Source organism: Rana temporaria, chromosome 2 (genome assembly GCF_905171775.1).
Source record: "Rana temporaria chromosome 2, aRanTem1.1, whole genome shotgun sequence".
Taxonomy (NCBI): domain Eukaryota; kingdom Metazoa; phylum Chordata; class Amphibia; order Anura; family Ranidae; genus Rana; species Rana temporaria.
Window position 1 is genome coordinate 433,928,276 of NC_053490.1, and position 27,120 is coordinate 433,955,395.

Consider the following 27,120-nt stretch of genomic DNA (forward strand, 5'->3'; position numbering starts at 1 on the left):
TCTAAATGACTTTGCACCGCTCAGATGATGGTGGAAAGCTTACTGAGGACAAACAGGAAGTGAGAAATTCAAACAAAAAAAAAAGCATTTAGAAGGGAAATTGAAAGAAAAGGTTAGTGAACCAACAATGCACTAGCTTAAAGGAACCCATTTAGAAAATAAAAGACGAACCGTTACAACCCCTTTAAAGCTGCAGATCAAGAACATCTGCCATGCTATATTATACATCTTATAAGCATGCAACTAAACAATTTGTAAAGAAAACACTCTTCTTGCAGCACATTTTGATAGTTTCAAGTGGAATTTACAGTTTATTTGAATTCTCAGTGGGTGTTTTGTGTTCATTGCCCAGTGTGTTTAGTTTAGGAAATGGCAGTGTGATAATTGCAATTGTGTGCAGGTAAAAGTGACAGAATGACAGCCTTTCTTTCCTATTTTTCAAATGGCTGAAAAGGAAAATTAAACACATAGTGTAAACCAAACAATGGAAAAAAAGCCCTCAACCCTTAGAAGTAGCTGCTTCACTCAAGGGTCCTGTAACCGTATCGCTCTGTCTTTCCATACGATTAAATGCAAACATTCCAGAGAAGAAAAGGAAATGCAGACACACGTACAGCGAAGCCCAAGGCACTTTTAAAAGGCACTGTATTCAAGATTTGGAGAGAAATGCAATCAGTGGTGTAGTCTGGTCTTCTACCTTATGAAGCCAGTAGTTAGAAAGGCCAACCTATTCTTATTATTATAAAGGATTTATATAGTGCCAACAGTTTGCGTAGTGCTTTACAATAGTACAGGTACAACACGGCAGACAGTACAGTTACAATACAATTCAAATCAATTCAGAAGGAATCAGGTGGCCTTACTTGTTCGAGCTTATCCAATGGATTACTATTTTTAGTATTTACCATTATACTTGTAAAATGAAGATAGAATTTAGAATTACAAACTTAGGTTTGGTTGGTGTAGCATTATCCTTTCATCAGTTTCACTAAAAGTAGTATGGCCAAAGCTTTTTTTTGCCATAATTCACTTGTGAATGACAGGAGTGCACTTAGTTTTGCTCTCCTGTGACCCAGAATTAGCTAAGAGAAGGCTACTGTCTGCTCGCAGCCGACGTAGCAAAGTTACTCCAGAAGCTGGAAGGATCCCACCAATATTGCAAGGATTCACCCAGCTACCTGACTGACAGCCGGCTCTGAACCATCCAAATTTCCATCCATGTATAGCCAGGTATAAGCTGCAGCATAGAGGCGAGTATGAATGTTTTTTTTTGTTTTTTTTTGAAAATCCCAAGCTTCTCCTTAAGTTCTAAAAGTCCCTTCCAGTAAAGAACGTTCTTGTTTGCTTTAATCTCCTACGTTATTCATAAAAAGCAGTTGTCACAAGCAGGTCAATATATCATAATGCCTGCCCACTGATGTGTAGAGATTTGTATAGCTGCCCACAGAGTTTACACGAAGTATGGACATCTAGGCCTGACCCTTTTTTGTCCTAATGGTAGAATATCACTGTCGCATGTCCATTCAGTTAAAAGTGATAACCCATGCTTCCTCATCAGCTCTCCATTGCAGAAGTTTGCCCTGGTGTTGGCTTACCTGGGAGGATGCTATCGGTGACTTTCATCTGCTTACAGAGTTTGCAATTGGCTGCTCAAGATTCGGAAGCTAAGCTTAGTTGAATTAATATCAGTCTTATTTTTTTTGTATACAGACTTATACACATCATTTAAAATAATACTTCGATTGGTTGACACCAGGGTTACAAAAGGGTATTATAGGATTACATTTGCGGGGCTGCAATGCTTTATATACACCTTTATGTTAAAACTCACAAAGAATTTAATATATTTGTATGCCTGAAGGGTATTTTATGTACAGTATTTCTGTAAGAATATCAAGCCATTTTAGTGTCACCTGTTCTTCTCTTCCCTCTAATTACTGTCACAGTGATATATTGTTCATCTGCAGACATTTCCACAAAGACATCGATTTTATTAGAAAGACTTGTCCTTATCTTCAGGCCCAGTCATCAATCAGACTGTCCTGTCATCTGCTTTGCTACAAATTGTGATATGTGGGTGCAAGAATGATATCTGGAAGATCCAGAAGAGCAGGTTTGAGGGTGGGTGATGAGTTTTGTTTCTACTACTGTACTTGTTTTGTAGTAGATTTAATGGAAGTGCTCTTTGTAATTTTTGTTATTACTATCTTTACAGTTGGAGAGATGGAGGTGGCATTTCCTTTGTGACAGGAATCTCAATGGACGGGGTGCGGAGAAGCTGTCACATACTTGTGGTAACAGGCCAGCGAATTAGTAAATTGTGTTTTTTTTTTCTTTATTCTCACAGCTTTATTGCTTTTAGTAAATAGGGTGGAATCACACAAGTAGCAAGTTATGGCTTACTATAAGAAATGAGATATGTTCCCAAAAGCCAATAGTACAGTAGCAATATGCTAAGAAGAGTTGTACTTCAAAGCTTGATAAATCACTTTGTAAATCACAATTTCGTAATACGTGTAGTGTAGTCATTCGACCTTGAAGCTATGAAAATGAATCAATGAGTAAATTTGGCCAAACACAAGGGGGTCTTTGTATGAAGTGGACCTATGTATGCAAAGTAATGTCCAAGTGTAAAAATTATAGGTATTTGTAACCCATCAAAGAGATCACAATTCTATCCTTGACAATATCTAAATGATCCTTTTTCCCCTAGATGTCCAGCATCTTCTTGGTTCACGCATCAGCCAAGCTCAGCCAGGAGTTCAATGCTGGCCCATAGATGGCATGTTGTCATGCTGTCATCAGTCTCTACTGTAACCTGTCCTTACGACTTGCTAAAATGTTACAATGTTATACTCATAAAATTGGCCATAGATAGATCGAAATTTGGCTCAGCAAGGACCATCAAAACTGCGATCCATCTATGGCCATTTCCGTCAATGACAAGTCAATCTAATGACCTACTTCTCACAAATGAGCTTGTTGGGGAAAAAAAAATGTTTTGATCAGTATACTCTGAAGCCTCTTCGTACACACGTAATGGTTTCCCGGCTGACTTTTTACCGACAGAAAACCCGAGGGGAAAACTGAGAACCAGCTGGGTAACTTTTTCCCCCTACACACGACCGGGTTTCCCGACAAGAAAATTGCCATGAGAGCTTTGGACTGGAATCCCAGCCATGTGAATGCTCCATCGCAGTGTTTTCCATAGGAAAACTGCCAGGTTAAAAACCGTAGGAAATCCCGTCGGGAAAAATAAGCTGGTTCTCTTTTTTCCTGACAGTTTTCCTGTTGGGAAAACTGCGATGGAGCATATACACAGCCGCTTTTCCCAGCCAAAAGCTCTCATGGCAGTTTTCCTGATGGGAAAACCGGTCGTGTGTACGAAGCTTTACAGCAGAGGAGTCCCCTCTGTCAGAATACAATTACACAGTGGAGAGGATTTCTCTATCCACCTCTGTGGATAATGGAATACATGACAAAGAAACTGACCCATGTATGGACAGCTTTAGTGATCAATGGGAGATAGGAGTCTCTCCTGTGTGCAGCAGACTGCACATAAAATCATCTCAGCATACGCAAAGTCCCTTACCTGGAGCTTACAAATTGTATAAACCATAATAATTAACTTATCTTATTTTCTCCCTAGGAGGCCTTACATTGAAAGCATTTTGAAAGAACTAGTTGAGAAGTACAAAAAAAGAAAAGAGAAAACTCTGTTGATCCTGCCAGAAACCTGATGGGTTGTTAACATGCCACTGCTATATTGTTATCAGTTTATTCAGCCCTGCTCAGTTCTCTCCCTATGCCAAGGAGATGGGAGGGGGTTCTGTAGACATTCTTCTGTCCTAGGGTTACAACGTTGCCACTCCATTATATAACAGTGAATAAGCATTGTCACCTTACAGAAGAATGTATGATACTGGCAGGATCACCAGGTTAAAATTAAAGGAAAAAAAGTTTGAAAAAAAGAAAACTAAATACAGCCACTATATCCAAAGAGTTATTGGGTTTTAGGTTCATGTAAGGGACTGGTATACATGAGGATGCAGTCTGGAAAGGGAAAGTAGACTTTCAGAACTAGCAGACTAAATCAATCCTAAGTAAATTCTCTCCAATGTTTGGGTTCATGACCCCAGAGATGTTTTGTCACGTGGTAGCACCGGAAACATGTCACCTGAAATCCGTTAGAATCAGCAGTGCTACTAAATGCAGGCTCTTTAAACATGACAACATATTCTTCTTATACTTGTTCATTTCTCAAAATTGAATGACTTTACCATGACAGTACAGCAGCACAGTGGATTACGTTTAAGGTCTGCACAAATTTGTATGATTTTTCCCTACTTTGTATACATCCGCTCCATTGTAAGATAGTTGCTAACCTCAAAAGGTACAATATGATCCCCTTTGAACCATCATATGCAAACAATTTAACCATAATATAAATTGTATGACATACAGTTGTCTAGAAATTTGCAATTATTGATTGCTTTTTTTTTGCACAAACTGCAAATGAATTCGTATAAGTTTGCATATTGCAAACAGTTAATGCCATATGACACCAAACCTAGGCTTCAGAAGAGGTGGAAGAATTGTCTATAAACCATTTACAGAATGTGACACTAAAAGCATAACTTTTTTCCATTTTGGATAGAGTAAGGGAGGTTTATAACCCCTATTATTTTTCTTTTGCAATCTATATCCCAGGGGTGATATTTCTTTCCACTTCCTGTCCCATAGCTAAAACAGGAAGAGGAAATCCCTACAAAGTGGGGAAATCCTGAGGGGTCACCACAACTAGCGTTCCCACTGGAAGATTTCCCCTCTTTTACTGTTCTGGTGTCAACCCAAAATGTGGGATTTTGTTTTACTTGTACCTGGGGAATAAGGGGTGGGGGGACAAATCCATCTTCACTTAATAAAAAAAAAAAAAAAAAATGATATATTTGATTTTAATTACACTTTAATAGTGCTTGGACTAAAAAGATGTACAAATATAAAAAGCTGTACACTTTTCCCTGTCTATTATTTCAGTTGCCTTTCACAATATCCCAGCGGTTGTTCCCATAAAATACATCTTTGCTCATAGACTTATGATTACAGTTAGTTTTTTCTCGCCATGGCTGAGTGAACGTTATTGATCTGTGAAACTATTTACTTTAACAGAGCCCAAAGGATCCCAATAAATGCTGGACATGCGATGAATGGCAGGGAAGGCTGTTCGCAAGCTTTGTACAAAGTACACACAATGATGATTTACCAATCATCTTCATTTTACCAATGAAAACAATTGAAGAATTCCTCATTAAAACCAGCCTTAGCAGAACCTTTATAAGCAGAAAAAGCAAACCTTACATGGCCGTTTCATATATACAGACTATTACAAAAGTTTGTACTCATTGCAAAGTATCCAAAACACATTTGTTAAAGGTGGGTACTATTTCTGAACAGCAATTGTTTCTAAGAGAGGAAAAGAATGAAAGTAGCTGAGGAACACGACTTACCTTTCACTGATAAGGGAGTTTGAAACGTTATAACTCTGTGTGGTTTTGGCCGAACTTGCGCTCTTTTCTGCAAAAGTGAAAATCAAATCTGTAAAATATCTGACACAATTTAAACACTGCATTACAAAATCTAGATTATACTTAATTAGTATAGTATGCATTTAAAAAGGAATAACGATATGAAAGTCCAAGGTGATATAAAAGGTGGCCACACTGGAAGGAAGAGACATTTGTGACCATTTCAGAAAATGACAGCGATTGCAGATTAAAGTGGAAAGGTAACTTAACAGAACTTACAAAATAACTTAATGTAGCTATGGGACTTGTAAAACACATGTTAGTATTTCCTGTCTACTTGTTCCATCATAGGGGCTTGGATAATGTAAGCAGCCACCATTTTGGTAACATTTAGCATAACTAAATTCTTCACCTATGCTCCCGTGATGAAATATCCACAAGCTCTCTTACCGGCACCAACATCTTTCTCCCCAGCTTCTTCCAGGTGAGGGGTCCTAAGCGGTCATAATTTTTTTTTTCCCTTTAACTTAAAGTGATACTAAAGCTTTGCGGGTTTAAAAAAAAAACAAAAAAAAACAAACATGTCATACTTACCTCCACAAGTGGCCCCGATCCTCCTGTTCTGGGGTCCTACGGCGGCTCTTCCCCACAATAGCTAACCCCCTCTGGGTAGCTCTCTCCCGAGGGGGTTACCTTGTGGGTGCACTCCCGCGTCACACACTCGGCATACATAGCCGCCGAGTGTACGACTCGGCCCGCCCCCCCAGCGCTTACATCATTGGATTTGATTGACAGCAGCAGGAGCCAATGGCTTTGCTGCTATCAATCTATCCAATCAACGCTGACACTCTATGGAGAAGGGGAAGCCAGGGACACGCACAGCAGGTAAACGGGCTCAAATAAGTAAAACAGGGGGGCTGGGGGGCCCATGTTTGCCAGTTGTTTTTTACCTTAATGCATAGGATGCATTAAGGTGAAAAACACACAACCTCTTTAATTCCGCTTTAACATATGGGGGATCATGAAATTCTACTTCATGTGATAAAAACAATAGAATTTGTATTGCTGCTTAATAGGTGTGCTGGGCTCAATAAAATCTTGATTTTTTTAAGACAAAAAAGGTGCAGTTGACCTTTAATTTTTTTAATTTTTTTTTGCAAACTCCAAACTATGTCGTCCTTAAGGCTCAGTTCACACTGGAACCAGCTGCGGATCACACAGGAACACTGTGCGTCCCCATTCTCCAGTTCAGCGACGAATCAGGGCCAAATCTTTGCCTGAATTTGGCCCTGAAACGGAGCCAAAAGACGCAGTGCGCTCTGCAGGCGCCCCCGGAGACATGTGCACCGGCTACATTCTCCTGCTATGCAAATCAGATGTGGGAAAACCACATCCAATTTGCATAGGTGTGAACCCAGCCTAAAGCAGTATTAAAGCCAAAACCAAAAATGTAATATATTGCAGCTTATCAATCTGTAGATGTGGTGGTTGTGTTCAATTGTTTAGGCTTTTTCCCTTCTTTTTTCACCTGGGGATCTGACCAGTAACACATCTTCTGTATTAGGGTGCCTATGCTCTGGATGAGGGAACAACACAGACACCTTTGGACAACCGTATTGTCAATTTGGGGGGGGGGGGGTATTAAAATGACTTGCAGACTAAACTGACTGAAGCCAAACCCCAACTAACACTTTTTAGTGAAATTACCCCTGTCATTGTTAAATGGTTTGTCTTAGTCCATCAACTACTACATCTGCAGGACAGCTTGGTCTGTTGAAAAACAGCTGACCTACTGGCTGGATCACTAGGTGAAAACTAATGCAGCCATCACCTCTAACAAACGGTAAGATGCAATATAATAAATGTCTGCTTTTAGATTTATAAATCGCTTTAAAAAGGGAGCATGTTGTATCCTTTTCCATATGCAAAAGCAGAAACCGTTGCTTTCTAGCTACCAGTTTACTATAGACATAACATTTCATACATGCACAATTAGTGTAAGGAGGTGCACATGAGTAGAGTATCAGTCACAGGTGGAGAGCATATGTTAGCCAAAAGGGAAAGTGAATCAATCACAGATTGTGATGGGTGGAAAAAGGAGGAATGTGAACATTATTACAACATGCCTGATGACCTGATAAGGTAATGGTGTGTGTGTGATATTAAACTGACATGTTTGATTTGGTGACCGGTTCCCTTTAAAAATGCAGTGGAATATAACCTACATGAAAACTATTATCCAGACCTGCTTTCAGGGTATCAGCCATGAATTACTGTAGCAACATATGGGAAGGAAGCTAATAAATGTGTTACCATGTATATGTTATGGCCTGATTTATCTGCATGTGTAAAATCCTGTTGACTTTAAAAAAAACTACTATAAAAATATTTTTTGCACTTACAGGGCTGTCAGTGATATTTTTCTGGCATGTGTCATCCTAATGTACTATGCGGCTTATACATTAAACCAGGCCAAAGACGTAAACTGAAAACAGAGAAGACTGCTGAATGATAACTCCATATATAAATTTCACTTTACAAGGATTAACTACTGGGACTGTGATGCCTGCAATGCATTAAAGTCATAGGTATCAACATTGTTCCCAATAGTTTATATTTAATGATTATATTCACATGTCATCAAATAATCCCCTGCCTAGCGGCAGAGAATTAAGAAGGAACATGAGAAGATTCTCACCGGAGTTTGTTGTTACACCCATTGTCCTGACAATGCTGGCATTCCATGTCCTGACAGCACCTAGCAGTTACACAAAGCAGAGAGAGATACAAGTGTTTAGATACTACTACTCCTTTAAATTACCCAGCAGCATGTATTCACAGTGATGCCATTTCATCTAACACCTGCTCCATAAGACTTCACTATACAAGACTGTACCGGTGCAATGTGGAGGCAGATCATGGAATTGCCCAACCTCTGCATTTTTTACTGAAAGCTGGCTGAAACATCCAAAAATGAAGAGTTAGCTAGAGAGTGAACTGGTGTGAGTCATTGGTTAAGTGCAATCCACCACAACAGTTTGTTAGTTTAGTAGGTATATTTTCTATAGCAGATATCAAAGTCTACAAGTATATACATACACATATACATTTATATTTATATTATATATAGATATAGATACTGTATATATTTATTATACATACCCACGTTTTCAAGTTTTACATCAAGGTAGTTTGTATTGAAAGAGGTCTCAACTTTTTAAACATTTAAAAAAAAAAATCTAATAGTAAGAACAAAGTAAGATTCCTTTTTGGGTGTCACCGACTTTTTTTGTTTTTTAATACCTGGGTAGTTTTGAAGAGAGGTAGCAAACAAATCTCCCCTTTTTTTCTTCTTGACTGCTTTACATATGCCTACATGCTCGTATTATTTAATAATTTAACAAGACTGATCTTAGATTAAAATCTCCATAAGGATTTTTACTCCCTAAACTCGCAGTAAAAAAAAAAAAATAAATAAAAAAAAAAAAAAATATGTGTGTGCGTGGCAAGGTATCACTTTCTATGTGATTCAAAGACTACCATTGCAGATATTGAAGGAACTCAGCTCCCTCCGGTGGCCAATTGTTGGATAGCCACCTTCTATTTAGTTTTGCACGGGTACAGCAAGGAATGTTGAGAAACGAAGTACAGGGAGAAAGACTGCATTGCCCTGGTTAATGAATAGACTGCATTACCCAGAGAGCAACTGTGCAAACCCAGGATGCTTTGCACCCCGCACAGCCTACTGGGGGAGGTAATTTAAGGAGAAGGACGTGTTTGGCATGCTCTCTCTGGACTGCCTCTTCAACCCAGGAGGATGCCTGTATGAGGTGTCTCTCCGGAAATCTAGGCCAGAGTCTTGAGGCCTATCCACGCCTGTGCGGATCGCCATCATTGGAGAGAGGATCTCTGACGGAGTGATCGAACGGTGTCCCAGTGCAACGGTGACCTGTTGAGGACCGGAGACTGTCGGTGCCGGAAGGACTGTTGATCAGAGTTTGCAGACGTAGCAATCTGTAAGGACAAGGCCTAATCCGGTGGGGTGAGATGGGCACCTGCCCTAACATACTGACTGTATTGCAGGAGGGTGGATCGTTAGACTCGCCATTGTGGTTTGACTACCTGGTTTCTTTCATCAGTTATTGGTTCCCCATTTGGATTACAAATGAACCATAGTGCACCAACGCATGCAACTAAAACACGTGCGAACAATTAAGAACGATCATATTAACGTTTGGTCTGATCAACCAAACAACCTTAGTGAAGTATATTATTTAAAGACTGTTTGATAGGTAAAGTAGACTGTTAATATCTATTTATTTACCCTTTAACTAAGCAATTGATTGTATTGAGCTGAACAGCGTTGTTGTCGGGAGTGCTCGGTGAGGCCTGGCTGAGAGGTGCTTCAGTGTAAACATCTTGCTGAGGGAATCTCTTTGCTGTGCACTTACACAGGTCCTCATAATTATAGTTTCACTTGCATTTATTTGCTACTAATATTTCTGACTCTTACAGGGCCCTGGTCATTTCCACAAAGACTAAAACCACCCTACAACCCATTCGGGTTGTTACACAATATTCTAAACATCGCCTACAATTTAGAGGCATCCTGGACCAGTTTTGGCCTCTGCTACTAGCAGATGGCACGGTTGTCAAATATATTAAAGAACGTCCAGACATTACATATCGACGCGCCCCCTCTTTAAGGGATAAACTGGTTCAGAGCCATTATAATCCTCTTGGTAATAAATTGGAAGTAACCACTGGCACTTTTTCTTGCAAAAAATGCAATATTTGTCAATTTATTCTTAATGGCCCTATGATTCTTCTTCCCAATGGTGACACACTCTATTCGTTATAGGGTGTCGTGGCAAACCATTGGAGTGGTACATCTAGCCAAATGTCTTTGCGGCTGTTTTTACGTAGGCAAGACAAAAATACCTTTTTACAAACGCATCAAGGACCATGTTGGCCCGATCCGCAAGCGACTTATGACCACTGCCATAAGCCGCCACGTGGGACGGGAACACAACTTTGATGCGGACATGATCAAGTTCACCGCACTTGAACATGTACCTATACATGCGAGAGGCGGCGGCATTGATCTTACACTTTTACAACTCGAAACTAAATGGATCCAACAACTAAATGCTACCCGATACCCGGGCCGTAACGAATACATAAGTTCTAAATCATTCCTTTGAGGAACCTGAGTATTGCTGTTTTGATTCATCTAGTTTTGAATTGTGGTAGAGGCTAGAAGAATGGACAGTCACACTTTATTTTAAAAACAGATGGCAAATGTACTACAAAGTACAGCAAAAAAAAAAAAAATCGAGATAGCAGCCTACGCGTTTCACACTGGACTCAGTGCTTAATCATGGCTAACATGCTGTACTTTGTAGTGCATTTGCCATCTGTTTTTAAAATAAAGATGCCTGGGCCTAGATTTGCTGAGAGACCGGCCATCCAGACGGAAGCAAGACCCCAGTGTCACGTCAGTGTCCCCGGAGTTGAAGAAGTGGTCCAGCTGACAACTGTAGCAGTGGAGCGCTCTCGTCCGGGATCCTGTGTGTCTGGGAACAGCATTTCATCAGTACATCCTGATACCCGAGGAGAGATCAGGCAGTTCAGCCTGTCGGGTGAGAGAGCACTTGCTCAGCTTCTAAATCCCTGGTCATCATAGACATCCTGTTGTGTGATTCTTTTCTTAACCATTACCCTTTGGATTACAATTTAATGTGCACCTACCGGCCGCCACGTAACACCGACTAATCAGAGAGACTGCCCGCTAGGGGCACTCACGAGTATAGACTGATTTCTAGTTTAGGTGAATGGTACCATTCTTAGGTCCAGAATGTCTTATTAACTAGTTTTAAATTTCGGATTCTTGCAAGGGCCCTTGCGAATCAGATTGAGTTATTATTGAGTGATTGTATTCATGTTCAATCCCTATGACCATTGTTTCAAGGTCTTTTACAGTAAACTTACTCCTTCTATATTCAAATTTATTCATTGTGTGGAGAGTATTTTTCTTGCCCAGAGGGATCGCACCAGTGCAGTAAGTAATATACTGTCATAATGTCATTGCATACTGGGGTTCAGCTATTGTGACTCCAGGACAGCAGGGGTCACCATACCTCACCACCAGGTTTCTGATGTGTCAGGGGAGGGTTCGAGCTATTTAAGTAGGGTTGAGCTGAACAGGAGAGAGTAGATCCCAAAATCAACCAGCGGCTCCTTCGGGGGTAGCGCTACATAAATTTCTTTCATACCTTTTTTTTAGTACCAAGTGTACTTCCATCCTAGCTCAGCCGTGCCGCAGGACGTCATGTCCTCTTCCGCGGCAAACCCTCCCTCCTTCACCCCGGCTGCCTTCTGGGACCTGTGCATGTCCCAGAAAACGACATGGCCATGCACAAAGCGCCACGCGACTTGCGCATGTGCAGAAGGATTAATCCCTTAATTGGAATGGCGGTGCCTGCACCACAGCCGGTGGACGATTTGGCCTTGGGGAGAAGACATCCGGGTTCCTGGGCAGGTAGGTGTCCTTATTAAAAGTCAGCAGCTACAATACTTGCAGCAAGCTTTTTTGACAAGGTTAAAGTATCATACAACTCCAGTTTGCAAATGTTGAACACAGATCCTAATGGGAGCATTTAGCACCACTTTAAAAGGGCCTGTTAAGGTTTGCTTTTAATTTTCTAAATAGGTCCCTTTAAGCTAGTGCATTGTTGGTTCACTTACCTTTTCCTTCCATTTGCCTTCTAAATGTTTTTTTTCTTTGTCTGAATTTCTCACTTCCTGTTCCTCCTCCGTAAGCTTTCCCCCATAATCCAAGCCGTTCTGGCTGGGGGGTTAGTCAGCATGCTCGCCCCCTCCCTTGGGACTACATCCCTGCGGGGAGACGCTGTGTTCAGCCAGAACGGCTCGGATGATGGGGGCAAGCATACTGAGGAGGAACAGGAAGTGAGAAATTCAGACAAAGAAAAAAAACATTTAGAAGGGAAATCAAAGGAAAAGGTAAGTGAACCAACAATGCACTAGCTTAAAGGAACCCATTTAGAAAATAAAAACGAACCTTTACAACCCCTTTAAGCAAGCTGCAAGAAGGTTTCAGCAAGCTCTCAGCAAGCTTCAAGAAGTGCTGAAGCCTGCTAAAAGCTTGTTTAAAGTGACAATCAGCACTTCCATTAGAATCTGTGTTCAACATTTACAAACTGGAGCACAATGATACTTTAAAAGCATTAACAAAACTTGCTGAAAGCTCTGCAAATGCTTTGTCAAATCGTGTACAGTGTGAAAAAGTGGCTGTGTGAAAAAGGCCCAATTCCTAACCGCAACATTTTTTCTTTCTGGAACATTTTTTTTAAAAACTGCGACGTACCTTTGAACTTTCTATAAAATAGGAGTGTCAATTGTCCAGTTCAGTCCCCTCTTCCTACCATGTCACCGCACTGTACTGGGAGTGTCTAATAATTGTCTGTGCTGGCCAATCTCCCTCACTCCTCCCCTCCCTACATACCATTTTATGTTGGAGCCTAGGGAGGAGTGAAAGGAATACTATACAGTGTTGGGGCTGCTGACATCACATCCTAGATTGCAGTGCCAAGTAGCAGTCTCAGGGCTTTGAATGTCTACAAAGCATGGATAATATGTATTTTATGCACAATGAACATTATAGGTATATTGTTGTTTATATGAATGGTGAAGGGGTCCCTTTAAAGCCTCCAATTAATGTGTAACCTAAAATTACTATATTGCCCCATTTACTATGCCATTTAGCCAGTACCTAGATTCGCTGGTCTGTACAGTCAGTTAGCAGAACGTGTTGAATTACAGACCCCATAATCTATAACCAGCCTTCCTCACCTTGTGTGATATTTTGTTTTTGTGACATTTCCGGGGGACTCTTGGGTTCTGGGGCTTGCAAACGAATACTGCCATTGGCTGTGCTGGAATGAGAATCTCCACATACTTTGGTCACTGCAGTGACAGGCATGTGTGCCTTTCTGACAGACGTTGTAGGTAAGTGTTCTTGTACTGCAGCCGAGGGTAAATCCTGTCTGGGTTTAACTTTTTCTGTCAAATGGAAACATAGAATAAATAAAAGCATACACACTTATTTGAACATACAAAAGTTTAGATAATGGCAAACACATAACACCAACCCTTAAAGGGGATGTAAAGCTTACATTTTTTTTTTTTTAAATAACAAACATGTCATACTTGCCTCCACTGTGCAGCTCGTTTTGCACAGAGTGGCCCCGATCCTCGTCTTCTGGGGTCCCTCGGTGGCTGTCTCAGCTCCTGCCCGCCTCTGATAAACCCCCCCGGGAAGCGCTCTCCCAAGAGGGTTACCTTGCAGGCGCGCTCCTGAGTCCTGTAGTCAGCGTCCATAGCCGCCAACTACAGGACTCGGCCCCGCCCCTGCATCATTGGAGTTGATTGACAGCAGCGTGAGCCAATGGCAATCCAATGAAGAGCCGAGAAGACCGGGCCGAGATCAAGCTCGTCTCGACGTGGGACTTTCGAGGGCTCAGGTAAGTAAACTGGGGGGGCTGCTAATCGTCGGATGTTTTTTTACCTTAATGCATAGAATGTATTATGGTGAAAAAACATGAACCTTTACAATCCCTTTAAGAAATACTCTGATACCCAGACAGCAGAGAGTGCAACTACTGGAAGTACACAGGCAGAAACTGATCCTAAGGCCATGATGTCCAGAGGCCCAGAGATAACCGCCATGTTCTCAGGGTTAGTTCACCTTTACCAAAACCTGTCTGCAATTATGGGGGCGCCTGAAGTTAAAAATAAAGGGTTTATTTACTAAAGCTAAATATTGCAAAATTAGTCACACTTCTGCAAAAAATTCAATCAGCTTCTAACCTCAGTTTGTTCAGTTAACTTTTGGCAATAAAACCTGGAAGCCGATTGGTTTCTTTGCAGAAGTGCGACTCTATTTTGTACTCTCTAGCTTTAGTAAATAAACCCCAAACTGTCCAGCTTTAACTAAAGTTAGATAATGCCTTCGCTGTAGGTTTGGGACATTTCATTTAAGGCCCCTTTCACACTGGAGAGGGAGGTGCGGTGGCGGGCACTGTTTGGCTGCTAGCGGGGCGGTTTTAGCCCACGCTAGTGGCCGAGAAAGGGTTAAGCCGCGCTGTCCCATTGATTTCAATGGGCGGGAGCGGTATACACACTGCTCCAAAGATGCGGCTAGCAGGAACATTTTTACTGTTGTGCTAGCGCACCGCTCCAGTGTGAAAGCCCTTAGCCCTCAGGCTTTCACACTGGAGAAACAGCAGCAGCTGTTTAGGGTCGGTTTGCAGGTGCCATTTTTAGCGCAGTATCACTTGCAAACCGCTCCAGTGTGAAAAAGGGGTATTTTCATTTGGAATAAGTGGCGAGTAGAAATAGAATTCTATTATTTTCACGTAAAAAACAGGTATATCTTTACTTCATACATTACATACCAGAGATTGATTGGTGTCCATTTTCAAGAACTTGGTTGCTGGTTTCTCTTGCAGTTTCATCATTGTGCACCTCTGGCACCACGCTCTGCCAAAGAAATGAACCAAACATAACGTTAACCTGCCTGCCATCTTGCTGGAGATTAGCAATCACATTTAAGGCGTAAGGGTACAGATTATGTCAACTTGAATAATGGCTAGATCTTAAAGGCTTACAAGTAAAACACAACATTTTCACACTGGATGGCTAGCCAGAGGTTTACAAGATTTAACTTGGCCTACACTTTAGAGTTGAGGGATTACACTAATACTACACTTAAAGAGGCAAAGATTAATATTACATCAATGTCAAACTGCAAGAACAAAGAACTTCTAGTAACAATGTTGTTAAACAAATGTAACTAGAATTTCAGAAATGTAGCTCACAAGTATTTAAAAACACTTGTATAACTGGTTATCAGTAAAAGGCAAAGAAAGATGTGTTGCAAAGAGGGTGGTTGGTGTTCTTCAGGTACGTTAGCAGTGCAATATAAAAATGCAATGTTGAACTGAGTATGAAAGCCATAGTAAGTAACAGGGCAGTTCTGAGGATAGTAAGTAACAGGGCAGTTCTGAGGATAGTAAGTAACAGGGCAGTTCTGAGGATAGTAAGTAACAGGGCAGTTCTGAGGATAGTAAGTAACAGGGCAGTTCTGAGGATAGTAAGTAACAGGGCAGTTCTGAGGATAGTAAGTAACAGGGCAGTTCTGAGGATAGCAAGTAACAGGGCAGTTCTGAGGGTAGTAACAGGGCAGTTCTGAGGGTAGTAACAGGGCAGTTCTGAGGATAGTAAGTAACAGGGCAGTTCTGAGTATAGTAAGTAACAGAACAGTTCTGAGGATAGTAAGTAACAGAACAGTTCTGAGGATAGTAAGTAACAGGGCAGTTCTGAGGGTAGTAAGTAACAGGGCAGTTCTGAGGATAGTAAGTAACAGGGCAGTTCTGAGGATAGTAAGTAACAGAACAGTTCTGAGGATAGCAAGTAACAGGGCAGTTCTGAGGGTAGTAACAGGGCAGTTCTGAGGGTAGTAACAGGGCAGTTCTGAGGATAGTAAGTAACAGGGCAGTTCTGAGTATAGTAAGTAACAGAACAGTTCTGAGGATAGTAAGTAACAGAACAGTTCTGAGGATAGTAAGTAACAGGGCAGTTCTGAGGGTAGTAAGTAACAGGGCAGTTCTGAGGATGAGCGATCTGAGTGGGCTACTACAAATGTTACCAGTTTATGACCAGTTTCAGCTTTATTCTACTCTATGATCAAAAATAGCACACTTGCCATTATTATCCAATAACCGAGATTCTTCTGTGAAGGACATAGTCAAACATCAAAAGTGGTTGGGTCATGTGCCCAGATGAACATTACAACCCTATGTATTTTCTATCCTGGTCGTTCAGTATCTACAGTTTGTTGCAGAGATAATAATCTACAACGGGAACTAGTCCATCTAAAAAGTTAAATCTTTAAATATAATGATTTTAAAGAGAGGTTCATGCGTTTAACAAGGGGGGGGGGGATTAAATACTTCACCATATGAAGCATAAATAATTACCAGGTGTCCATTGCAGGTTCCTAATTAAATGGTCAGGCATCTTATATAAATGCCCCTCAAGCTGCTACATAAAATGTTATACAGTAAAACCTTGGTTTGAGAGTAACTTGGTTTGAAAGCATTTTGAGAGACAAGCAAAATGTTTTAATAAATGTTGCCCTTATATACAAGTGATGTCTTGATATAAGAGTAGCATCATGTCACAACCAAGTATAAAAAAAGAAGAGAGGAGCCTCCAAGTGTAGCAATATGGTTACATTTAATGAAGGTACAACATTTAGAAACTTATTGCTACACTTAGAGGTGCCTCTCTTTTCTTTTATACCCTGTAAAATAAATGCTTTGATATACAAGTGCTTTGGATTACAAGCATGTTTCTGGAACAAATTATGCTCGCAAGGTTTTACTGTATAGTGAGGTGAGGGGAGAGGTGGAGGCGCTGGGCCAATACAAAGACTATGTAGACATTCCCAGAAGAAAAAAGAGGACTATGACATTATGGAACGGAGGAGTTTGTGCTGGAAAACTGACTAGTCAAATTTGCTAGCAGGTTCAGGGGCGCATTACGGGCTCATTTATATGCGTGGCAGGCTCTGCTGCTCCTCTGAAAAGAAACTTCGGGTGGCCATATGTGGATCATTTTTTTTAATCCGCTGGCAGAATTATTCTAACTATTAGAGCTGCACGATTAATCGTGAGGAATTGAAATCGCAATCTTTTTCCCTTCCTGATCTTCAAAACAGCATGTCACGATCTTTGTGCAGAGAGTTCTCAAAGATGGAAAAACAAATCCAGGCAGCCTGCCAAGTTTTATTACAGTGGAAACAAAGTATTTTTTCGTTTTTTTTTTTACAAAGGAAAGAACTCAATGTGTAGATCAGTGGTTCTCAACCTGGGGGTCGGGACCCCCTCGGGGGTCAAATGATGATTTGCCAGGGGTCACCAAATCCTGGGCAGCTCCTTAACCCGCACCACTCTCCCAGCCTTCTTGCGTCTGCCCAGCAGGGCTGTCTCTGGAGCCCATGGCCGCCCACTCAGCCTCTTTGCAGCCGCTTATTCAGTTCACGGTATAGCTGGGGGGGGGGGGGGGGGAGACTAGAGGTCCGCTGACTGGTGCGGATTGTGAGGTGGGAGGGGCTAGAGGAGACCCCATCTCCCAATTTCAGCCTAGGGGTCACTGATACGAGACACCACAAAGTTGGAGACACATTGGGTAACACTACCTGTGATTAAAAGTCCCCACTACAGTTCTCAGATCAGCAGATGACCTTGATCAAGAGCACCTAAGTTGGCTGATCAGAACCCCCCCAGCATTGCCACTCATCCCATTCCCCCTCCAACAAGGAGTAAGAGAAGGAATACAAATAGAAAATTCATGGAAGGGAGAGGAAAAAAAGGGGGAGGAAGAAAGAAAAAGGGAGAGAAAGAATAAGAGAAAAAAAAAAACAAGAAAGACGGCTAGAGAGGAATGGGGGGAAAAACTAAAAATTAGGATAGCGAGAGATAAAAGGGAAAGAGAGGAGAACAAAGAGAAAGAGTGATACATCCTAAAATCTACCATATGAGGTTTTAATACTGTACGAGTGGAGAGGACTCAGGGAGCGTTACATTTCCGTGGGTTAGGGGTGCAAAATTACTTGTCTTGCCTTGGGTGCTGACAACACATGCTACGATTTTTTTTTTTTATCAAGGGGTCACGGCACTAAAAGTTTGAGAACCACTGGTGTAGATGAAGGAAGTTTAACTATTTAACCACTTTAGCCCCGGGCCTGTTTTTCAGAGTCGGTGTTTACGAGACAAAACCATTTTTTTTTGCTAGAAAATTACTTAAAACCCCCAAACATTATATATTTTTTTTTTCTAACACCCTAGAGAATAAAATGGAAGTCATTGCAATACTTTTTGTCACACCGTATTTGCGCAGCGGTCTTACAAGCGCACTTTTTTTTGAAAAAAATCACTTTTTTAAATGAAAAAATAAGACAACAATAAATTTGGCCCAATTTTTTTATATATTGTGAAAGATAATGTTACGCCGAGTAAAATGATACCCAACATGTCACGCTTAAAAATTTCGCCCGCTCGTGGCATGGCGTCAAACTTTTACCCTTAAAAATCTTGATAGGCGACGTTTAAAAAATTCTACAGGTTGCATTTTTTGAGTTACAGAGTAGGCCTAGGGCTAAAATTAATGCTCTCGCTCTAACGATCGCGGCGATACCTCACTTGTGTGGTTTGAATACCGTTTTCATATGTCGGCGCTACTCGCGTATACGTTCGCTTCTACGCGCGAGCTCGTCGGGACGGGGCGCTTTAAAACATTTTTTTTTTGCTTTTCGCATTTATTTTTATTTATTTTACAATTTTTAACACTGAAAAAAAAAAAAAAAAAAAAAATTATCACTTTTATTCCTATTACAAGGAATGTAAACATCCCTTGTAATAGAAAAAAGCATGACAGGTCCTCTTAAATATGAGATCTGGGGTCAAAAAGACCTCAGATCTCATATTTAGGCTTAAATGCAAAAAAAAAAAAAAAAATTTGGAAATGTCATTTTTTCAAATGACAAAAAAAAAAATGTTTCTTTAAGACGCTGGGCGGGACTGACGTTTTGACGTCACTTCCGCCCAGCGGAGCTATGGGGACGGGCGAAGGAGATTTTTCCTTCAGTCTCGTCCCCGCTCACCATCCGGATGGTCGCGATCTCCTCCGCCGCTACCGACGGCTCCGGTAAGCGGCGGAGGGCGCGGAACAGCGGCGGGAGGGGGGGGGCCCCTCTCCCGCCACCGATAACGGCGATCTCGCGGCGGATTCGCCGCGGAGACCGCCATTATCGTTAACACGGCCGCCCACAGAAGAGATGAATATCTCGATTGTGGCAGCAGCTGCTACCGTTACCGAGATATTCATCTCTAAAGTGATGACGTATAACGACGGTGGGCGGTCGGCAAGTAGTTAAAGACCAAAACTTTTCTGACACTTGTTGCTTACCGGTAAAAAAATATTTATCTGCTAGAAAATTACTTGGAACAACCATACGTGATATATATTTTTAGCACAGACCCTAGAAAATAAAATGGTGGTTGTTGCAATATTTCATGTCACACCATATTTGCGCAGCGTTTTTTCAAACACAATTTTTAAAAGAAAATACACTTTAATGAATAAAAAATTTTTTTTTTGTATAATGTGAAAGAAGACGTTACACCACGAGAATCGTGATCTTTATTCTAAGCAAAAAAATTGCGATTCTCAATTGAGCCAGAATTGTGCAGCTATACAAGAAAGGTGGATGGAGGAATTCTCCCTGCTGTACCATTGCATTCTGGCAGTGGGGAATCGCTCGCTGTCAGAATGCACTGATCAGTGCTGCAGCCCCTGATTGAGTTTTCCAACAGTCCTGTTCAAAAGAAGAAGTCGATCCTAATAAAGAATTCTGTCAATTCGAAATTGCCATAGATAGATCGATACTTGGCCAGCCTAACAGATGAGCAATAAAATGTGTTCACGAAAAAGGAAAATCACTTTAAGCATTTAAAAAAAAAATGTTTGCTGCTTTTACCTGCAGTTTTTGAAGCTGGTGAAAGGGTTTCTAACTTTGACCATGTTCTTTTACAAACATCTGCTGCCATTTTATAAAAAGCTACTTCGCACAAAAAAACAAAACACTGGATGTATACTAGAAAGATTTGGTGTTTTGAAACTAAGCAACCAAACTGTTTATATACACGTCAAACAGATCTGGACCCTGTGAATAGATGTTTCAATACTGACGTGAAGGAGGTTATATAGGATTGTATAGAAAAGGGCTGGTAACAAGAACCTACTAGCACCATCATTCCACAACGAGCAGACTGCAGAAGAATGATGTTACCTCACAGTGTATATGGGGAGAGCCTGTTCCTCCAGGAATGTAGTGGGTGTTCACAACCGTGTCCTTGAGAAATGGCTTGTATATCAGAAGTGCCCATTAATTACAGATTCTGTACACCAGCAATGTGTACACACGTAAATATTAGGAAAGGTTTATCAATATACTTATAAAGCAGCAATCTGTCACTTACTCTAGGCATTGATGGCCAACAAGTTGTTTCAGACTGGATACATGCGAACGGTCATAGTATCCAAAAGCCCTCCACAAAGCTCCCGTTTTTACCATTTTTTTGGGGAGTCTTAGAAAATGTTGTATGTAGCAATCTCATTATGACTTAAAATCTGAATGAACATTATCGTGCAAGATTTTCATACAGACTGACAATTATTTTTCAAGATTTTAGGCCTCGTGCACACTGCAACTGATAAGACAATTTTTTGTAAGTTTGGGCGTTATTTTTTACCAAATAAACCAAAATCCCCCCCCCTGTTTATATCAAATTAAAACAAAAGGCATAAAAAAAACTCCCCTATGTGCCCATGCGCATATGGAAGTTTTTGGAAGTTTATCAGCAGAGTTTATGGGCTGTTGACAGAATGACCTAAAAATCACATTCAAGAGCAGTTCTTCTGATCACAAAAAAATGCTGAATTACATGCATAAATGCGCTTTTATCAGCGTTCAGCGTTTTTTACATTGCATAGCTGAATGTAAGCTTAATTTTACAAAAATGACCAAAAACGCTGATGCTGAAGATGCGTTTCGTCTACATGGACATCTGGTCACCCCAGATGATGTCTATGTAGACGAAACGCTTAATTCATGTCACTACACAGCAGCACGGTGCCATTCAGTGCAAATATGCCGCATTTTTCTGCACCACACATCACCCCAGCATTATGGTGTAAACAAGGCACATTGTTTTCTATTTGCCCTATATATGACCTGCATTTATCCAGTGTGGAAAAACGCAGGTCACTGCACATAGTGTGAACAAGCCTTGAATGTTTATGAGCGGATGTATACAAGATGAAAACACAGTAATGCTTGAGGTGATTGTAGCCATATTAGTTCACTTGCAACAAAAACAATGGAGAACTGTCCGTGATAATTTTAGGCCTTGAAGAAAAGCGTACACCCTGAAAGCTAGTTATGAACAGCCCCCCCCCCCCCCATGACAGTGAGTGATAACCTTCTCCAGGCACCTGCGGTCCCGGTTTTATAATAATGTGGCCGTGCAGGGCTTTGCCTGCACAATCACATCATTAATTTACAGTGCGCTGTGAATGAGAAACTACAAGTACTGACAGGCTTTGCAGCTGTCGACTTGTAGTTTCAATGAATTGCCATGGCGCTGCTGAGCGCTTTACTAGTTGATTCTATTCTGTCAGCGAGTATCTGCCTGCCCGTATGAGGTATGGGCACACAGACTAGTCTACAGGAGTCCTGCATGGCACCTGGAATCTGCTGTACAGGCTCCAAGTAAAAAAAAAATAATAAATGCACATTTTTTTACCTGCAAAAACATGTGCATTAATATATATATATATATATATATATATATATATATATATATATATATATATATATATATATTTTTTAAAAGGTAAACTTTTCCTTTAAAGGGCATATAAACCCCAACAATGTACTTATGTTATCTGCTGCCTTTAGGGCTGTTAACAGATATAATAAACTGATGGTAAAGTTAAAAATACCCACTAGAAATCTAGAGCTGGACTCTGTTATCTCAGAGTCTAAATCAGTCCCAAGTCTTATTTTGGTCACCTCTGGAACCAGGAACCCTGGATGGGACTGGCTGGTGCATGGAGTTGTTTGCCAGGGTTTTTGTTTAAATGTATTCCTATGGAATTTGGGGCATGTTTTTCATCTGTAAAACGTTACCCGAGACATAGAGATGAAATTGGGTGCAAAGTACAAGCACCAAGCAAGGGAAGCAACAACCATAGCCAATTGACAGCAATAAGAAATGCAATGTTCTCTCTAACCTAAATAGGAAGAGCATGCAGTACTCAAGTTAAAAAAAAAAAAAGGGAACAAAATGCAAATTTTCATTCCTAAGGGTATGCCAACACAGCCCAAAATTTGCCTGGGGACACCAAGGATGTCCAATAACCCCAAACTGAGTGGAAAGAAGTCATTTTGTACATTGAGCCAGCGTCATCCCTCCAAAGTTTGCATGTTCAGATTAAAATCTTATGTGTGTGCTGCAGCAAGGCACGACAACTTTTAAAGGCCACAGACAAGATGGAAACCCCTCGACTCTACAGCACAAGCTCAACTCGAGACACAAAGCAGGCCATCATAAATTACTTGTCCACTGATCTGGGAATTGTCTGTACATCAGTGGAGGGGTTTGAGACTGCCATCACTAGGGATGAGCTCCGGCGTGTTCGCACAGTCCACGTGCAGAGCCTGCCAGGAAGTCTGCACGGCACTGCGCTAATCACAGGCAGGGAGACATTGTCCTGATGCTCGGCTGCAGAAATAGGGAAATGTCTCCCTGGCTGTGGTTAGCGCAGCGCCGTGCAGGCTTCCTGGCGGGCTCTGCACGTGGAGTGTGCGAACATGCCGGAGCTCATCCCTAGTCATCACACCCTTGATCTACAAGTCAATCTAAAAAGAAAAAACATTTATGCTGCTAGTATCTTGTGATCTACAGTAATTACGTAAGTGCAATGCAGCACAGAAATTATGGCTTCTGGCACTGAAGACAGTGGGCTCAATTCACGAAAGAATATCTCATGAGATAATTGAATCCCGTGACACATTCTTTCCGAAATAATGAAAATGTCAATTCACTATCATCTCATGAGGCATTTACCTCAAAAATCAAAAAACGCTCAATAAATACATCATAAAACAGCATTAAAGTAAATTCACTAATCCCCTGTTCAAACTGGTGTGACTTGTCATGCGATTTGACGGTTCCAAATCACATGACAAGTCGCACCTCATTGCCGGCAATGGAACCGTTCATGTCGCTGCGACTCATGTTGCAGCAATTATGAAAAAGGTTCCCGCACTACTTTTTATTAATTTAATTTTGAATTGCATAGGTAAATTAAGTCGCAATCCGCAATCAAATCGCCAGTGCAAATCGCACTGATGTGCGTTTCTAAAATTGTGCTGGAGTAGCGTGATTTCAAAGCCACACCAGGGTGAATAGGGGCTTAAGAAAATAAATAAAAAAGGAGGAGTGGTCCTGGCATGCAGTATTTAAGGAATGTAAAAATATAATAACCAATTTGGAGGAGTCTCTACCTTTTTGGATCAGTTTCTCAACAGTAATTGTTAGAAACCTAAATATGAAAAAATGAAAATCATTGGGGTTGATTTACCTAAAGTAAAACTAAAGACAAAACAGTTATGGATAACGTGAAGGTGGATTAGAACCCCAAGAAGTTTTTATTGTGGTCTGTGTCCCCTTTAGGGGGATTCACCCTCTCAATTTGTCCTGTTTATCATTGTCATTGAAAGTAAAAGAAAATCCCAAATTTTGGGTTATGGCCAGAAAAATAATAGGAGGGAAAATCATCCAATGGGAACACTAGTTCTGGTGACCTGGGTTACCAAGCGATTTCCTATTACTTCCTGTTTTAGCTATTGGACAGGAAGTGAAGGGAAGTCTCCCCAATGACATTGTTGTCTTTTCTATTGGTGAAAGAGGGGTAATTTATGTGTGCGTGTGATTTTTGATACTATTTTCATTCAATATTTGACATTTATACAGATATTTTGTATTTACTTAATTGAATATAGTTATTTTTGATACGCCTTGTATATTCTGGGAAAGCGGCTTCCCTTTCACTGGTATTCTAGTCACCTTTTTTCTTTTGTATTAATACATAGGCTGCAGGGAGCGCACCGACTTGGTGAGTTGGCATATTTCTAGGTTTAAAGCATTTTACCTCTTTATTCGCAATAAAAACTAACTGGGGTTCTAATTATTTTCCACTGTATTCATCCCACTAAATATCACGTCATGAGATAAAATACTGAATGGTTTAATGAGATAAACACCTCACATTTTGCTGAATTAACGCATGCTTTTAGTAGCATTTGTGAATTGCAAAACTCTTTTGAAGAAACCCTATGAGCTATTTTAAAGTGGAAAGTAACAGTTCGTAAATTGAGCTCAATAAATCTACCAGGTATGTGAAGCAGATGCTTTCCTTGTTAAAGATTACATCCAAAGATGACCTTCTTTGGCCCAGCCTGGTACAATAAAGTATGCATATGTAATACCAGATTGGTCTCTGTGTGTAGCCTGAGCTACTGCAGTGATAACCACAGACTCATGAGTGCTGTGCCGAGTGGCAGCTCTCCACAGGGAGTTGTTTGCTCAGCATGACTGCCATTCAGAGAATGCCTTGTATCTTTATTCAATGAATGCAAAGCATTCCCTGATTGGAAGGGGTGGAGATTGCGACCGCATCACCCTGCCTCTCCACCTTGTCCTACTACAGTGATTTGTAGCTTTCAAAGAGGCTGATCAGCAGTGGAGGCCTGTCCATTGCGGCCAGCCCCCTAATCTACATACAGGGTGCCAGACTCATGGATTGCAATGGCGGGGGTGTGTTTTTGTGAAGCATATGATTAGAGCCAGAGGCTCTAATAGGCTTCACAAAAGGGTGGGCTTGGGGCGCAAAGCACTGTGCCCTGATCCCACCCAGTTGTGTGACAATAGCGAATATTTGCCATTTCCACACTGATCTTCCTCACGGCTAATTAGGAAGTGGGTCTTGAGACCCATCACCCGATTGGCTGAAAGGACAGGTGATCCTATTGGATGCTTAGGAGGGAGGAGCCACATGACGGAAGTCGCCAAAGCAGAGGAGGAGAGGACACAGGAGCTGTCCGCCACTGAGAAGAGAACATAGAAGCCGCGCTGCTCCTCGTGAACCCAAGGGGGAGAGGACATAGGAGCTTGCTTGCAACCCGCCTGCTGCCTGTAGGAGCCTGCAACCCGCCCACCACCTAGATGGGGTACGTGCCGGAAGAGGGTGATGCCGACTGGCCAAAGAGGGGGAGGGTGCTTGTTTGCCCCCCCCCCCCAAAGAAAATAAAAACACCATTCGCCACTGCTGATCAGACATCACTTATGCCCATTTACATTGTGCAAAGCTAGCTGTCATGGATCTGCCACCCGACACAGGGGTCACCTAAGGGTAAACAATAGTGCAGAGTGATTTCAGTGATTGGCCCCAGGCTGCCTTATTTAAAGCGGGGGTTCACCCTATTAAAAAAAAAAAATTTTTATTCTAGCATTACATTCGGCATCGTAGCGCGAGCTACAGTATGCCGGTCTTACATTTTTTATCCCCGTACTCACTGTGCTATTGTACATTGAAGATTCCGGGGAATGGGCGTTCCTATGGTGAGAGAATGTGATTGACGGCCGGCCCTGGCACGTCACGCTTCTCCGGAAATAGCCGAAATAGGCTTGGCTCTTCACGGCGCCTGCGCATAGCCTGTGCGCAGGCGCCGTGAAGAGCCGAGACCTACTCCGGCTGTCTTCGGGGAGCGTGACGTGCCAGAGCCGGCCGTCAATCATCCTCCCTCTCCATAGGCACGCCCATTCCCCGCGGGAGTCGGAATCTTCAATGTGCAATAGCACAGTGAGTACGGGGATAAAAAATGTAAGACCAGCATACTGTAGCTCGCGCTACGATGCCGAATGTAATGCTAGACTGATGTTAAGGAGGGTGAACCACCGCTTTAAAAACCTCAGCAGCACTGTGTCTTTGCTGTCTGATCTGCAGCTCATACCTGTTCCTGTGACTACCTGTTCCCATGATCCGATCTGTTCCCTGTGTGTGACCCGGCTTGTTTGGCTACGATTGATCTCAGTTATCCTGACCCCACTTATCTCTATATTGACTGATATCCTGTTGCCGAATCTTTGCCTGCATCTTGACTATTACTGAACCTGGCCTAGCTCTGCATCTACCAGCTTCCTGCCTGCTGAGCCTGCTGTTACCTGCTGGTCTACTATGGGAATTCATCAGCTACACAAGAGTATGCAACATATATGGTATCTGGAGTCCTTGGCCTGTAAGGGCAGCTCTCAAAGCATGGCAAAACAAGGGGCATTTGAAAAGTTGTTCGGTATCCCCAGGAATATTAAGTTATGCTTTCATGTTCCTGGTGTTACATCAACATGCTTTATTGAATTATTAAACACACGGATACCTGGTATAACTGTGTCTACATGTCACCATCATAAAATTGGTATTTTGATGATTATCTTAATCAGATTTCCTGCAGGTTAATATTTATACATTGTACAAGTTATTGGGATTCTTTTGTATTTTTATGGACAACAGGAACCAACTTGTGAACTTACATAGAGCTAGTAATTGCATAGTGAATATTTTTCCCAAGCACAGCAGGACTTTGTAAATAGGACAACTTTCACTACATCGGGTTTCTCCCCACCGCACAGAGACAGGTTTCAGTTTACAAGTCATCCCTTTGTGGAGCTGTCACTCCGTCTATAGCTGTGAAATCTAATGCCTAAATAAAAAAGGCAACCAACGGGATTTGAAGCATTAAATGAAAAGAAAACCCTGCATTCAAACTTGCCATAGAGTGGCACCAACATAATAGACATTCTATTATATTATGGCTTTTAAGAAA

The 27,120-nt window shown here is 41.5% G+C and overlaps 1 protein-coding gene across 2 annotated transcripts in view; it reads right to left on the reverse strand.

The window, feature by feature from the left end:
- The window catches only part of SMTNL2 (smoothelin like 2), a 149,238-nt gene that overhangs the window by 43,385 nt on the left and 78,733 nt on the right, over positions 1–27,120 (reverse strand). The window contains exons 2-5 of one of the 2 annotated variants that reach the window (XM_040338344.1): positions 15,002–15,086; positions 13,398–13,607; positions 8,224–8,283; positions 5,508–5,574 (exon numbers count right to left, since the gene is read on the reverse strand). In XM_040338344.1, the coding sequence (XP_040194278.1) occupies positions 5,508–5,574; positions 8,224–8,283; positions 13,398–13,607; positions 15,002–15,086 (422 nt within the window). The remainder of the gene's footprint in view (positions 1–5,507; positions 5,575–8,223; positions 8,284–13,397; positions 13,608–15,001; positions 15,087–27,120) is intronic. The other variant, XM_040338346.1, reaches the window with a different exon arrangement.